General features: G+C 39.7%; 1 protein-coding gene across 1 annotated transcript; it reads right to left on the minus strand.

Annotated features, from left to right (window-relative positions):
* Positions 1–11,850: 11,850 nt before the first annotated feature.
* Positions 11,851–14,875, minus strand: LOC141445833 (uncharacterized; the record flags this gene model as incomplete). Its single annotated transcript, XM_074111913.1, has 3 exons — positions 11,851–12,157; positions 13,008–13,218; positions 14,703–14,875. Coding segments are annotated over 3 exons (429 nt in total), but the record flags the coding sequence as incomplete, so codon positions are not given.
* Positions 14,876–15,701: the final 826 nt, after the last annotated feature.

Genomic DNA, 15,701 nt, shown 5'->3' on the forward strand with positions numbered 1-15,701 from the left:
TTACGGCGATTCATGTATAACGTAATACATATACATATGTTTATGAAATTCTTCTATAAGTGTTCAAATACATTTATGAATCATATTTTATCGTGCATATTTTAGAGAAAAGAGAACAGCAAAATAGAGATGCTTACGACTGTAATCGAATCAGGCAGTTCGTGAAGTGAAAATTTTGCGCAATCGTCTGTTCCTGATGAGCACAACAATTCTTCCTCGTCAAAGACGGACCCTCCTGGACACGCAAACGACATGATATTCACCATCATATCGCCGCTATTAACACACTGATAAAATATATTGCAATATTTCGGATGTCGCCGAAAACCACTTGGACAAGTGATACAGAACTTATCTACGCTTAGATTGCCAATATCAGGACTGTCTTCAATTTTGAACTTTGAAAATTCAGGTACTAGCGATGCAGCGTATATCCGGCGTTTGCATAAACCCTTGGACTTAATTCTCTTTGGGAAATTGCAAGTTTCCAGTTGATCATCCCATAACGTTCCAACGGGACAAGAAAACTGGTACCTAACCAAGGAATCTCCGTATAGTACGCATCTATAAAATTTCGAACAATCCTCGGAATTAGAGAAGAAACCCTCTTTGACACACTCTTGTTGTTCGTTCATTCCCTTGGACAAGGAAACCGAGGTTATCGATAACGCAGCATTCGTGGCATGCTGATCGTCAGTATCATTAGAAGGATTCTCTATCCCCGCTTCAGCAACATCATTATATAGTACTGTGATGTTAGGTTGCGAAGAATCAATAACAGGCTCCTCCATTTTAGGAATTTGTTCAGATATGTATTTTGTAATGTTGGGTTTTGAAGTTCCATCAACGGCTTCCTCAATTTTAGGAACTTTTTCAGATATTCCCTCTGTGATGTTGGAGTTCGAAGTACCGACTACAGGTTTCTCCGATCCAACAATTTCTCCAAATAGCCCTTCTATGATGTTGGGTTCCGAAGTTCCATCGACAGCTTCCTTAATGTCAGGAATTTTTTCAGATATTCCTTCTGTGCTGTTGGGGATCGAAGTTTTGTGCGCGGTTTCTTTAGATTGAGGAGTCTGTTCAGATATGTCCTTTGTGATATTAGGTGGTAATGTTCTATCGACAGCTTTCTCAATTTCTGGTATTTTTTCAGATACTTCCTCTGTGATTTTTGGGTTCGAAGTTCCGTCGTCGGCTTTCTTAGATTCTGGAGTTTGTTCAGTTACGGTCTCTGTGATGTTAGATTGCGAATTTCCGTCGACGGCTTCCTCAATTTTAGGAATATTTTCAGACATTTCCTCTGTGATATTAGGTGCTAAAGTTCCATCGACAGCTTCCACAATTTCAGGAATTATTTCAGATATTCCCTCTGGGATGTTGGGGATCGAAGTTTCGTGGGCGACTTCCTTAGATTGAGGACTCTGTTCAAATATTCCCTCTGTGATGTTAGGTGTTAAAGTTCCATCGACAGCTCCCTCAATTTCAGGAATTTTTTCAGACATTCCCTCTGGGATGTTGGGGATCGAAGTTTCGTGAGCAGCTACCTTAGATTGAGGACTCTGTTCAGATATTCCCTCTGTGTTGCTAGGGTTCGAAGTTCCGTCGACGGCTTCTTTAAATTGAGAAGTCTGTTCAGATATTCCCTCTGTGATGTTAGGTGCTAAAGTTCCACCGTCGGCTTCCACAATTTCAGGAATTTTTTCAGATATACCTTCTGGGATGTTGGGGATCGAAGTTTCGACTACAGGTTTTTCCGTTCCAACAATTTCTCCAAATAGCCCTTCTATGATGTTGGGCTCTGAAGTTCCATCGACAGCTTCCTCCATTTTAGGAATTTTTTCAAATATTCCCTCTGGGATGTTGGGGATCGAAGTTTCGTGGGCAGCTTTTTTAGATTGAGAAGTCTGTTCAGATATGCCCTCTGTGATATTAGGTGCTAAAGTTCCATCGACAGCTTCCACAATTTCAGGAATTTTTTCAGATATTCCCTCTGGGATTTTGGGGATCGAAGTTTCGTGGGCGACTTCCTTAGATTGAGGACTCTGTTCAAATATTCCCTCTGTGATGTTAGGTGTTAAAGTTCCATCGACAGCTCCCTCAATTTCAGGAATTTTTTCAGACATTCCCTCTGGGATGTTGGGGATCGAAGTTTCGTGAGCAGCTACCTTAGATTGAGGGCTCTGTTCAGATATTCCCTCTGTGTTGCTAGGGTTCGAAGTTCCGTCGACGGCTTCTTTAAATTGAGAAGTCTGTTCAGATATTCCCTCTGTGATGTTAGGTGCTACAGTTCCACCGTCGGCTTCCACAATTTCAGGAATTTTTTCAGATATACCTTCTGGGATGTTGGGGATCGAAGTTCCGACTACAGGTTTTTCCGTTCCAACAATTTCTCCAAATAGCCCTTCTATGATGTTGGGCTCTGAAGTTCCATCGACAGCTTCCTCCATTTTAGGAATTTTTTCAAATATTCCCTCTGGCATGTTGGGGATCGAAGTTTCGTGGGCAGCTTTTTTAGATTGAGAAGTCTGTTCAGATATGCCCTCTGTGATATTAGGTGCTAAAGTTCCATCGACAGCTTCCACAATTTCAGGAATTTTTTCAGATATTCCCTCTGGGATTTTGGGGATCGAAGTTTCGTGGGCGACTTCCTTAGATTGAGGACTCTGTTCAAATATTCCCTCTGTGATGTTAGGTGTTAAAGTTCCATCGACAGCTCCCTCAATTTCAGGAATTTTTTCAGACATTCCCTCTGGGATGTTGGGGATCGAAGTTTCGTGAGCAGCTACCTTAGATTGAGGACTCTGTTCAGATATTCCCTCTGTGTTGCTAGGGTTCGAAGTTCCGTCGACGGCTTCTTTAAATTGAGAAGTCTGTTCAGATATTCCCTCTGTGATGTTAGGTGCTAAAGTTCCACCGTCCGCTTCCACAATTTCAGGAATTTTTTCAGATATACCTTCTGGGATGTTGGGGATCGAAGTTCCGACTACAGGTTTCTCCGTTCCAACAATTTCTCCAAATAGCCCTTCTATGATGTTGGGCTCTGAAGTTCCATCGACAGCTTCCTCCATTTTAGGAATTTTTTCAAATATTCCCTCTGGCATGTTGGGGATCGAAGTTTCGTGGGCAGCTTTTTTAGATTGAGAAGTCTGTTCAGATATGCCCTCTGTGATATTAGGTGCTAAAGTTCCATCGACAGCTTCCACAATTTCAGGAATTTTTTCAGATATTCCCTCTGGGATGTTGGGGAACGAAGTTTCGTGGGCAGCTTCTTTAGATTGAGAAGTCTGTTCAGATATGCCCTGTGTGATATTAGGTGCTAAAGTTCCATCAACGGCTACCTCAAATTCAGGAATTTTTTCAGATGTACCCTCTGTGATGTTGGGGTTCGAAGTCCCGACTACAGGTTTCTCCGTTCCAACAATACCTCCAAATAGCCCTTCTATGATATTGAGCTCTGAAGTTGCTGCGACAGCTCCCTCCATTTCAGGAATATTTTCAGATATTCCCTGTGGGATGTTGGGGATCGAAGGTTCGTGGGCGACTTCCTCAGATTGAGGACTCTGTTCAGATATGCCCTGTGTGATATTAGGTGCTAAAGTTCCATCGACGGCTCCCTCAAACTCAGGAATTTTTTCAGATGTACCCTCTGTGATGGTGGAGTTCGAAGTCCCGATTACAGGTTTCTCCGTTCCAACAATTTCTCCAAATAGACCTTCTATGATGTTGGGCTCTGAAGTTCCATCGACAGCTTCCACCTTTTCAGGAATTTTTTCAGATATTCCCTGTGGGATGTTGGGGATCGAAGGTTCGTGGGCGACTTCCTCAGATTGAGGACTCTGTTCAGATATGCCCTGTGTGATATTAGGTGCTAAAGTTCCATCGACGGCTCCCTCAAACTCAGGAATTTTTTCAGATGTACCCTCTGTGATGGTGGGGTTCGAAGTCCCGACTACAGGTTTCTCCGTTCCAACAATTTCTCCAAATAGCCCTTCTATGATGTTGGATTCCGAAGTTCCATCGACAGCTTCCTTAATGTCAGGAATTTTTTCAGATATTCCCTGTGGGATGTTGGGGATCGAAGGTTCGTGGGCGACTTCCTTAGATTGAGGACTCTGTTCAGATATGCCCTGTGTGATATTAGGTGCTAAAGTTCCATCGACGGCTTCCTCAAACTCAGGAATTTTTTCAGATGTACCCTCTGTGATGTTGGGGTTCGAAGTCCCGACTATAGGTTTCTCCGTTCCAACAATTTCTCCCAATAGCCCTTCTATGACGTTGGGCTCTGAAGTTCCATCGACAGCTCCCTCAAATTCAAGAATTTTTTCAGATGTACCCTCTGTGATGTTGGGGTTCGAAGTCCCGACTACAGGTTTCTCCGTTCCAACAATACCTCCAAATAGCCCTTCTATGATATTGAGCTCTGAAGTTGCTGCGACAGCTCCCTCCATTTCAGGAATATTTTCAGATATACCCTCTCTAATGTTAGGGTTCGAAGTCCGTACTACAGGTTTCTCCGTTCCAACAATTTCTCCAAATAACCCTTCTATGATGTTGGGCTCTGATGTTCCATCGACAGTTTCCATCATTTCAGGAATTTTTTCAGATATACCCTCTGGGATGTTGGGGTTCGAAGTCCCGACTACAGGTTTCTCCGTTCCAACAATACCTCCAAATAGCCCTTCTATGATATTGAGCTCTGAAGTTCCTGCGTCAGCTCCCTCCATTTCAGTAATATTTTCAGATATTCCCTGTGGGATGTTGGGGATCGAAGGTTCGTGGGCGACTTCCTTAGATTGAGGACTCTGTTCAGATATGCCCTGTGTGATATTAGGTGCTAAAGTTCCATCGACGGCTCCCTCAAACTCAGGAATTTTTTCAGATGTACCCTCTGTGATGTTGGGGTTCGAAGTCCCGACTACAGGTTTCTCCGTTCCAACAATTTCTCCAAATAGACCTTCTATGATGTTGGGCTCTGAAGTTCCATCGACAGCTTCCACCATTTCAGGAATTTTTTCAGATATTCCCTGTGGGATGTTGGGGATCGAAGGTTCGTGGGCGACTTCCTTAGATTGAGGACTCTGTTCAGATATGCCATGTGTGATATTAGGTGCTAGAGTTCCATCGACGGCTACCTCAAATTCAGGAATTTTTTCAGATGTACCCTCTGTGATGTTGGGGTTCGAAGACCCGACTACAGGTTTCTCCGTTCCAACAATTTCTCCAAATAGCCCTTCTATGATGTTGGGCTCTGAAGTTCCATCGACAGCTTCCACCATTTCAGGAATTTTTTCAGATATACCCTCTGGGATGTTGGGGATCGAAGTTTCGTGGGCGACTTCCTTAGATTGAGGACTCAGTTCAGATATGCCCTGTGTGATATTAGGTGCTAAAATTCCATCGACGGCTCCCTCAAATTCAGGAATTTTTTCAGATATTCCCTCTGGGATGTTAGGGAACGAAGTTTCGTGGGCAGCTTCTTTAGATTGAGAAGTCTGTTCAGATATGCCCTGTGTGATATTAGGTGCTGAAATTCCATCAACGGATACCTCAAATTCAGGAATTTTTTCAGATGTACCCTCTGTGATGTTGGAGTTCGAAGTTCCGAATACAGGTTTCTCCGTTGCAACAATGTCTCCAAATAGACCTTCTATGATGTTGGATTCCGAAGTTCCATCGACAGCTTCCTTAATGTCAGGAATGTTTTCAGGTATTCCTTCTGTGCTGTTGGGGATCGATGTTTCGTGCGCGGCTTCTTTAGATTGAGGACTCTGTTCAGATATTCCCTCTGTGATGTTAGGTGCTAAAGTTCCATCGACAGTTCCCCCAATTTCAAGAGTTTTTTCAGATATTCCCTCTGTGTTGCTAGGGTTCGAAGTTCCGACTACAGGTTTCTCCGTTGCAACAATTTCTCCAAATAGCCCTTCTATGATGTTGTGCTCTGAGGTTCCATCGACAGCTTCCCCCATTTCAGGAATTTTTTCAGATATTCCCCCTGTGATGTTGGGGATCGAAGTTTTGTGGGCGGCTTCTTTAGATTGAGGACTCCTTTCAGATATTTCCTCTGTATTGCTGGGATTAGATGTTCTGTCGACAGCTTGTTTAGATTGAGAAGTCTGTTCAGTTATGCCCTCTGTGATGTTAGATGGTAATGTTCCGTCGACAGCTTCCTCAATTTCAAGAACTTTTTCAAATATTCCCCCTTGGATGTTGGGGGTCGAAGTATCGTGGGCGGCTTCTTTAGATTGAGGACTCTGTTCAGATATTCCCTCTGTGATGTTAGGTGCTAAAGTTCCATCGACAGTTCCCCCAATTTCAGGTGATTTTTCAGATATTCCCTCTATGTTTCTAGGGTTCGAAGTTCCGACTACAGGTTTCTCCGTTGCAACAATTTCTCCAAATTGCCCTTCTATGATGTTGTGCTTTGAGGTTCCATCGACAGCTTCCTCCATTTCAGGAATTTTTTCAGATATTCCCCCTGTGATGTTGGGGATCGAAGTTTTGTGGGCGGCTTCTTTAGATTGAGGACTCTGTTCAGATATTCCCTCTGTGATGTTAGGTGCTAAAGTTCCATCGATAGTTCCCCCAATTTCAGGTGATTTTTCAGATATTCCCTCTATGTTTCTAGGGTTCGAAGTTCCGACTACAGGTTTCTCCGTTGCAACAATTTCTCCAAATAGCCCTTCTATGATGTTGTGCTCTGAGGTTCCATCGACAGCTTCCTCCATTTCAGGAATTTTTTCAGATATTCCCCCTGTGATGTTGGGGATCGAAGTTTTGTGGGCGGCTTCTTTAGATTGAGGACTCCTTTCAGATATTTCCTCTGTGTTGCTGGGATTAGAAGTTCCGTCGACAGCTTGTTTAGATTGAGAAGTCTGTTCAGTTATGCCCTCTGTGATGTTAGATGGTAATGTTCCGTCGACAGCTTCCTCAATTTCAAGAACTTTTTCAAATATTCCCCCTTGGATGTTGGGGGTCGAAGTATCGTGGGCGGCTTCTTTAGATTGAGGACTCTGTTCAGATATTCCCTCTGTGATGTTAGGTGCTAAAGTTCCATCGACAGTTCCCCCAATTTCAGGTGATTTTTCAGATATTCCCTCTATGTTTCTAGGGTTCGAAGTACCGTCTACAGGTTTCTCCGATCCAACAATTTCTCCAAATAGGCCTTCTGTGATGTTGGGTTCCGAAGTTCCATCGACAGCTTCCTTAATGTCAGGAATTTTTTCAGGTATTCCTTCTGTGCTGTTGGGGATCGATGTTTCGTGCGCGGCTTCTTTAGATTGAGGAGTCTGTTCAGATATTCCCTCTGTGTTGCTGGGGTTCGAAGTTTCGTCGACTGTTTCTTTAGATTGGGGAGTCTGTTCAGATATGCCCTTTGTGATGTTAGGTGCTAAAGTTCCATCGACAGCTTTGTCAATTTCAGGAATTTTTTCAGATATACCGTCTGTAATGTTAGGGTTCGAAGTCCGTACTACAGGTTTCTCCGTTCCAACAATTTCTCCAAATAACCCTTCTATGATGTTGGTCTCTGATGTTCCATCGACAGCTTCCTCCATTTCAGGAATTTTTTCAGATATTCCCTCTGTGATGTTGGGTATCGAAGTTTCCTGGTCAGCTTCTTTAGATTGAGAAGTCTGTTCAGATATGTCCTTTGTGATATTAGGTGGTAATGTTCTATCGACAGCTTTTTCAATTTCTGGTATTTTTTCAGATACTTCCTCTGTGATTTTTGGGTTCGAAGTTCCGTCGTCGGCTTTCTTAGATTCTGGAGTTTGTTCAGTTACGGTCTCTGTGATGTTAGATTGCGAATTTCCGTCGACGGCTTCCTCAATTTTAGGAATATTTTCAGACATTTCCTCTGTGATATTGGTGTTCGAAGTTCCATCGTCGAGTTTCTTAGATGCTGGAATTGGTTCAATTATGGCCTCTGTGATGTTAGGTTGCGAAGTTTCGTCGAGGACTTCCTCAATGTCAAGAATCTGTTTAGATATGTCCTGTGTAATGTTAGGCTTCGAAGTTTTGTCGACATGTTGCTCAATTTCTGGAATTTGTTCAGATACGCCCTCTGTGACGTTCAGTGCCGAAGTCCTGGTGGCATGTTCTTCAATTTCAGTAATTACTTTAAATAGTTCGTCTGTAATGACAGGTGTCGTAGTTCTGACGCCAGATTGCACACTTTCAGAACTTTGTCCAAATAGCCCTTTTGTGATGTTGGGTTTCATATCTGAAATGACGGGTTTCTCGCTTTCAGGAATTTGTTCAGATATGCTCTCCATAATTGTGGGTGTTGAAGTTGCGATGATAGGTTTGTCGATTTCAGGAATTTGTTGACGTATGTCTTCTGTGTTGTTGGGTGTTGTAGTTCTGACGATAAATCTCAAAATTTCAGGAATTTGTTTAACTATCTCTTTCATGATATTCGGTTTCACAACTGCGACGGTGGGTTTATCCAGTTCAGAGTTTTGTTCAGTTATACCCTCTGTGATGTTGGGGTTCGAAGTTCCGACGACAGCTCCCTCGGTTTCAGGAACTTGTTCAGATATGCCTTCTGTGATGTTGGGTTGCGAAGTTACATCGACGGGTTCCACAGTTTTAGAAATTTGTCCAAATAGCCCTTTTGTCACGTTGGGTTTCATATCAGGAATGACAGGTTTCTCGATTTCAGAAGTTTGTTCCGGTATGTTTTTTGTGATGCTTGGATTCGAGGTTCCGACCATAGATTTGTTAATTTGCAAAATTTTTTGAAGTGTTTCTTCTGTGATGTTGGGTTTTAAAATTGTAGTGGTAGGTTTCAAAGTTTTGGCGATTGATTCCAAAGTTGTGGCGTTAGGTTCCGGTGTTAGGCCTTTGGCTTCCAAAGTTGTGGTGATGGATTCTAAAGTTTTGGGAATGGGTTTCACAGTTGTGGCATTGGGTTCCAGAGCTGTGCCGTTGGGTTTCAAAATTGCAGAGTTGGGTTTTGGAGCTGTGAAAATTTGAATTACACTGAGATGAATCGTCATAGTAATAATCTATAAACGATAAAAATCTTTGTATTTCTGATTGTGTCGTATGAACTTGCGAACACATACGTCGCGATGCGTCACGATAGTTTCATCGAATACGAGGTTACAATAACTTTCAAGATACACTATCATTCAATAGTATTCGGACATATATTTTTGGCAGGATGTATTTTAGTTAGACAATTAACCTGATTTATAAACATCAATGTGTCTATAATGAAAGTGCAACTGGAATTATATTACTATCGTCCTTCGACAGACAATTTAAATTTCTAGTTCGACGATTCTATAAAAAAGATAGTATATACTATCTCCGATTAGTAATTCGTTGTTAGTTTTGTTCAAATTTAAATATTGTTACTACAAATCTAGTGTTTGGATACTGTGCGTAGTGAAATAGTAAAATTGATCATATATTATAAAAGCATTAAAATTGATGCACATGAGTACGCGAATCGATCGAAAGCTCATTTAAGGGATGAAGCATTTCTTATCCTTGGTTCAGTCCGTAGTGATAAATGTAAAATATTGTCTCATAATGCTTCAGTTTAAGCCATGATTATTAGATTAATATCCGTTTGTTGCACACTTTCGTATCGTATCATTGTTGCATACCATGCAGTGATACGATGTAATACAGTTGTGTATAATATTTTCCTATAATTATGAACTGTTTGCCGATGTTTTCTCTTTTCAAGATATTTTTTTTTTAAGCTATCGGGATCTGACCGCTAAATTTTTATCTTTATCATTGTTTATACGTATCAACGAAAGTATTAGAAAAATTTCCATCACAGTCGGCGATGAGAAAGACCCTCTTTCTGCAATTTGACCAAAATCTTAATCTCAAACATAGTAAAATCACACCTGCATAATCAACTGGATTTAATTATTTCTAACTCGTCGACACACAGAGAGCTTCTTTTTATAACGATATAAATGATTGTTATAATCACTGCATGATACATCAGGATGATAAAATACGAAAATGTACATCGAATGGCTATCCACCTCGATACATATATCGTGAAGATTACTATACCTTGATGCCATTGTGCGAGCGGTTCAATGACACTGAGTAATGATGTTTCTGGTTTCGGCCCCGGTTTTGACTCGTCTTTTGGCTGCAGTTCAGCTGAGGTTAGAGGATCGTGTGGCGGTTGGGAAATTAATGAATCCAGCGGTTGTGGTTCTGGTTGCGGTTTTGGAGATGGTGGTGAAGATGGTGACGCTTGTGGGGGCGGTGGTATAGCAGTCTTCTTTAGCGGTTTTCTAGATGTTTGTGATTGTGGTTTTGGCGTTGGTGTTGGTTTTAATTTTGCTTTCGGTTTCAGTTTTGGTTCTGGTCTTGATTTTGGAGGTGGTGCTTTAGTTTCCTTTAGTGGTTTCTGAGGCGAAGCCGACGGTTGTGGTTTCCTTTCTGCAGGTGGTGCAACTCTTTTCCTGCATTCCGATCTGCCACTCTGTTCAGGTGGTACACAGGTTTCCGTGCTGATCGAGAATACCAGATTATTCTCGCACTCAAAAACATTTTGAACAAAAGGTAGTCCGAAGAAGCTGTTACACTGATAAAATCGCTTGCAGTTGTGGACATCTGGGAAATGGCCTACATTTTTGCAGTTATACGATTCATAGTACTCATACGGGAGTTTCTTCGCGTGCAAGGCTTTTCCCAAGGACCATGGCAAAACTGTGAAATCGAAACGATATTTGCTAGCAGCGTGCTGAATTATTTTGACACAGAGTGCATCAGAAGCATCACTCTTTCATTCTTTGTACAAATATATCTAGATACTAAGCATACAGTCGAAAAAATTTGAGATGTTTGCAATAAAAAATAGCCTAGAACAATTTTACTATAGAAACGGAGTTTTTCTTCTCCGTCATCACACGTGGAGTATTATTTTACTTACGTGTTCGTTTCTTAAAATTGTAGTATAAAAAAATAAGGAAATAGTAGATCGTAATTGTAATTGATATTTGATTAACAATGAAATAATCTCTATATGAAGATGCCAATTGTCTCATAGAGATGTGAGTGGCAAATATGATATGGACGGTGACAATTCTACAAGGTGTTTGCGTTAACGTGATAATTTTTCACGCATCAAAAAAAAAGAAAAATTATGAACAAAATTTTAGCGGTGTCGAGTACACGACAAATAGGGATAATGAAAATTCCGAAAATAATTTGTTCTCGTAGCGAATCGAACGTTGCATTGACTTGTCCGCGTGAAAATTTGTTAAATGAATATTTTTCACGAAACCGCTGTATTAACAGTAAATAAAAAAAGAGACAATTTATAGCAGAAAATGTATGAAATACCAGAAATTGTTAGAAGTGTAACGTTTAATCTAATTATTTAAAAACCAGAAGTTCATGGATATGAATCTAGGTGAAAAAAGATGATAATGTTCTTTGGCAAATTTTCGTGTTCAAGTGTTCGATTCTCACTTACCTTCATCGGAAACAGAATGTGCACTAATTCCAATCACAGACAAAATGCCAATTACACAGATATTCGTCCACATTATATAATATCGTCCATATTAGTATATAAATTCTAATCGCGTCTAAATAAAAAGAAAAATGACAGAAACTATCTTGCTACCGATAGACCGTTACACGTTGGATGGACGAACGTGCAAATCGTCTACGGCGCGAGATTTATGTAGTTTCGGCAAAGATCGTTAAAGGGTGCGATCATAGAAAATTAAAGGCTGTCGATTGGTCGATAAGACATAACCGGTCGAATTTATGCCACGTAAAAAAGCGATCGAACAGCTGTCGACGTATGAAGGAACAAAACGAACAAAGGAAGGACAACGTGGAAGACGCGAAAGAAAATTATATTTCTCCTTTACTACTCATTGTTTGTATTATCGTTCGTATCGGTGATTTTACAAGGCACGTTCGAGCGGGCTCGTTCGTACGAAAACCGTATCGAAGCAAGCTTTATTCGATAGATCCGGATACTTCGTTTCAGAGTCCAGTGCTTCCAAACAAGTTGCAAATCGTTGAAGGTATACGGTTCGAACGGCTCCCTCGAACGGTCCAATGTTTAGCCTATGGTGTTTCCTCTAACGTCAGATCAGATCCGCTCCCGAATTCACTCGTTCAGCTTCCGACACTCCAACATTTTTCGCGCTTCCATCTGCAAACGAAACGCAAGAAAGAAACGCTTTTGGTCGACAACGCTTCTTCCGCCTCCCGTTTCCAGAAAGCAAAGGTGCCAGCTACCCTTTGATATTCTTAAGAAGGAAAACGTTGACAGGAAGATCGTCTTTGTTGAACAGTAGAACTACCTTTCTATAATGTCTACATATGCGTTCTATATATGTATATTAAATATAATTTAAATGATACAACAGTATAATTAGTCGAAGCAAACAAATGGATAGAATTATGCTCTATTGTAGATAAAAATCAGTATTAACTTTGACAAAAATACCTGTATGTTTTCAGGAATTATAGAAGAAGGAAGTGAAAAAGATTATTTATTATTATTTTTGATTGTGGATAACCATTAGTTGGTAGATCATTGTACAAGAGATATCAGGAATTAAAGAGGAGAGTTTTCATAAAGTTTTCATAAATGTTAATAAAAAGCAATTTCCATCATCGATAATACTTATCGATAATTAAACAAACTTTGGTCGTTTATAATTATATTGCAAATATTTATGCAAATTCATATTTGTACGAAGATAATTAAAGAAATGCAATCTAAATGGAAATTCGCTTCGTTTATTAAATGTCACGATGAATGCTCTACTTTCAGTAGCTTATATCTTTTTTTTGCACGTTGCATGCATCTTGTTGATGCAAGTAGATTTCTGGAATCTTAAATTTCTCAAGAATGCATAAACATCCTCCGTCTATTTACAACGACTGACCAAAGATACATAATTTTTATACTGTAAATTTTGCAATTCGAATTGTAACAGCGACGATCCCTGTCTTCCTCGGTTTTGTTGCAAAAGGAAAACCGATGCAAGGCGTACCTGTATCAAATGGTAAACGTTTAGCAGCTGTTCGAGCGAAGGTCTAGCCTGCGAAGGGCACTCGGGTCTAACGGCACTCCATTCGAGTCTCTGGCTTCTTTTTCCCCAGCCGGTTGAAAAGTTTAGCTGAGCTTCAGCTCCAGAATTCAGGATCAAGCATAATAGCAATATTATAGAGAAAACGAGAAACTCGAGTCGAACTTTACGATGCCTATGAAACGAAACAAAAGGAATAAAAAGGTTGTTACGTAACTAAATTAGCGATTGGCATAATTGCATGTACAGACATGAATGCATCGACCGTCGTTTGATCAATATGAAAATGTATGTAGGTACTCTTGACTGAACAGATATAGCGAGGTGATAAATTAAAGTCGTAAATGAAAAATTAAGTAAATACGGTGATTGATCTAGCCATAATTAGAACCATGTGCGCGCGTACAAACCAAGCTGCATCATCAACCTGCAGAGGCTCCGAAATGCAAATATCTCGAGTGACAAGTTGCAAACGTTATTTACAAACTGATATTTACAACTTCTGCTGATAACTTGCCATTACAATTACATCGTACTGACCCGCTCTATTCTTTTATATTTCATAACAATTCAAACATACAGCGACTACAAACTGTGCAGCGGTTCATGAAAGTACTTAGATAATTTTGGAAACGTTTTTGCGTACATATTATACGAAATATTTTGGAATTTTATTATCGCTATAACGAGACACGACCATGATTGTATTGATGAAATTTAAAAGGAATCTGAGAATGTAAAAGGATATTTATTGATATAAAAGATATTTATTGATAGTATACTCCTCGCTGGAATCGTCGAAGTATTTGAACAGTCAACTGTTCAGTATGTTGATAAGCCACAATTCGTACTGAGACTATTTCTAGCACAAAGATCCTGTTAAGAATATTATTCGCGTTGTAGGAATAAATTCCTTGCATAATGCATAAATAAACGTTGTATAATAAATGTCTTGTAATTTTCATATGCACTTTCGGATCGGTACGATATTTTACTATGACGATCGCGATAGTCGTGTCGCGTTAAAGTGTTAGCGAAGTTTCGTATAATGCGCATAATATAGAAAATAATATAGAAAAGTTCTGTGATAAGTTTCCGATTAATTTCATCAGCCACTGTGTAGATCACTGTATTTATTATACCATTTGTATTTGTAATTACGGTTGAATTCAGAAAATTCTGTTGATTCACATATTGCGTATTAAAAATAACAAAAAAGCCTATGTTTAGAAAAAAAAAACGTCATAATATAATGATAAAGTCTAACATTCGGTTGAATTTAGAAATCATAATTTCTGTCAATAAATTTTATTTTAAAAATAAAATATTCTTGTTCAATTTATGTCTCAAGCAACTTGTCACAATGTGGCAAAACCGTTCCACATGCAAAATGGTTCTACGACTTGCTTAAAAATTTCTATATTTATTTTCTCTCATTTTTTTCATCATTTATATTCTGATCAATTAGCTTCAAGTGTATTAAATTTCGTATCATTTAATGGTATTCTCGTATAGCTGCAAAATGTTGATAGCGTGAAAACGAAACGCGCGACTTGCTGGAAAACGCTTCGTTTAAAAATAAGAATTGGTGGAAATATTTTTCGTAGTCACTGTGTGTTACTAATAGTACGTTTCACGCGCGCACAATAGGCCACTTACATGTCGTCAGTGGGAATTGCGTTTAAAGCGACCAACGCGATTCGAAAAGATCGTGCTGCTCGTTTCTGGTCCTCGAGATTGTGTGTCCGCCGGAAGTGAATACGACTGTGGATAACCAGGCCGAGAACTTTTTTATAGGTTCTCAGCAACCCCTTCTCGAGATTCTTGGCAATTTACAACGTGAAACGTCCTGCTTGGCGCTGGGGTGTATTTTTGTCGTCAGCCGATTGAAATCTATGAAAGACATCGTGTCGCAATCGAACGACTCAAGGGTTTCTTTTTTCTCGTTCGGCAAACGTCACTACGAAGCCTGCCGTGATTTCCATTAATTAACCAAGGTCCAGTGACTCGGGAAATTTCCGGTTTAAAGGGAATTCCCAAAGCAATGCGAAATATTCACGATAGCAGCGAATGTATCGGCGCGATGCATTTGCGATTGGATTGTCTATGGTGTTTTATGTGTTTCTTTATAAGAGCACTGCGTGAAGAATTTGTAACGTTCTCCCGCAATGGATTTTGCCCGATGTAATTGCAAAGTGATTCGAATTACAAACAAATTGCATTAATTTTATATAAAATATATGTATTCATACATATTCAATGCATATTCTATATGCATGAATATTCTATATTCGATGTATACTCAGTGTATTTAAATTGTATGAAATTAATATATTTTGACGTTACTTATTATGCGAATATTCAGTTTATCGCTTATTACACAGAAAACTGTGCATTAATAACGCGCGTAAAATAAATCGAATTTATATCTCTACGGTATCTGTCTATATTTTTAATAACTTTCTTTTCCTGTAAAGGTATGTTGAATGCTGTAACGAAAATTTCGTCTTTACGATTTCTAATAGCGTCAAGTCTGTTGGTTCGATTCTAACATTCGTATTGTTAATCTTTCTATTTTATTTCTTGGTGTTTAATTGGCTGTATTTTACTGTCGACAATGTTTCGTATTGGTCTGGGAACTCCTTAAATATCGCAAAC

Source organism: Bombus fervidus, chromosome 9 (assembly GCF_041682495.2).
Source record: "Bombus fervidus isolate BK054 chromosome 9, iyBomFerv1, whole genome shotgun sequence".
In the NCBI taxonomy this organism is placed as follows: domain Eukaryota; kingdom Metazoa; phylum Arthropoda; class Insecta; order Hymenoptera; family Apidae; genus Bombus; species Bombus fervidus.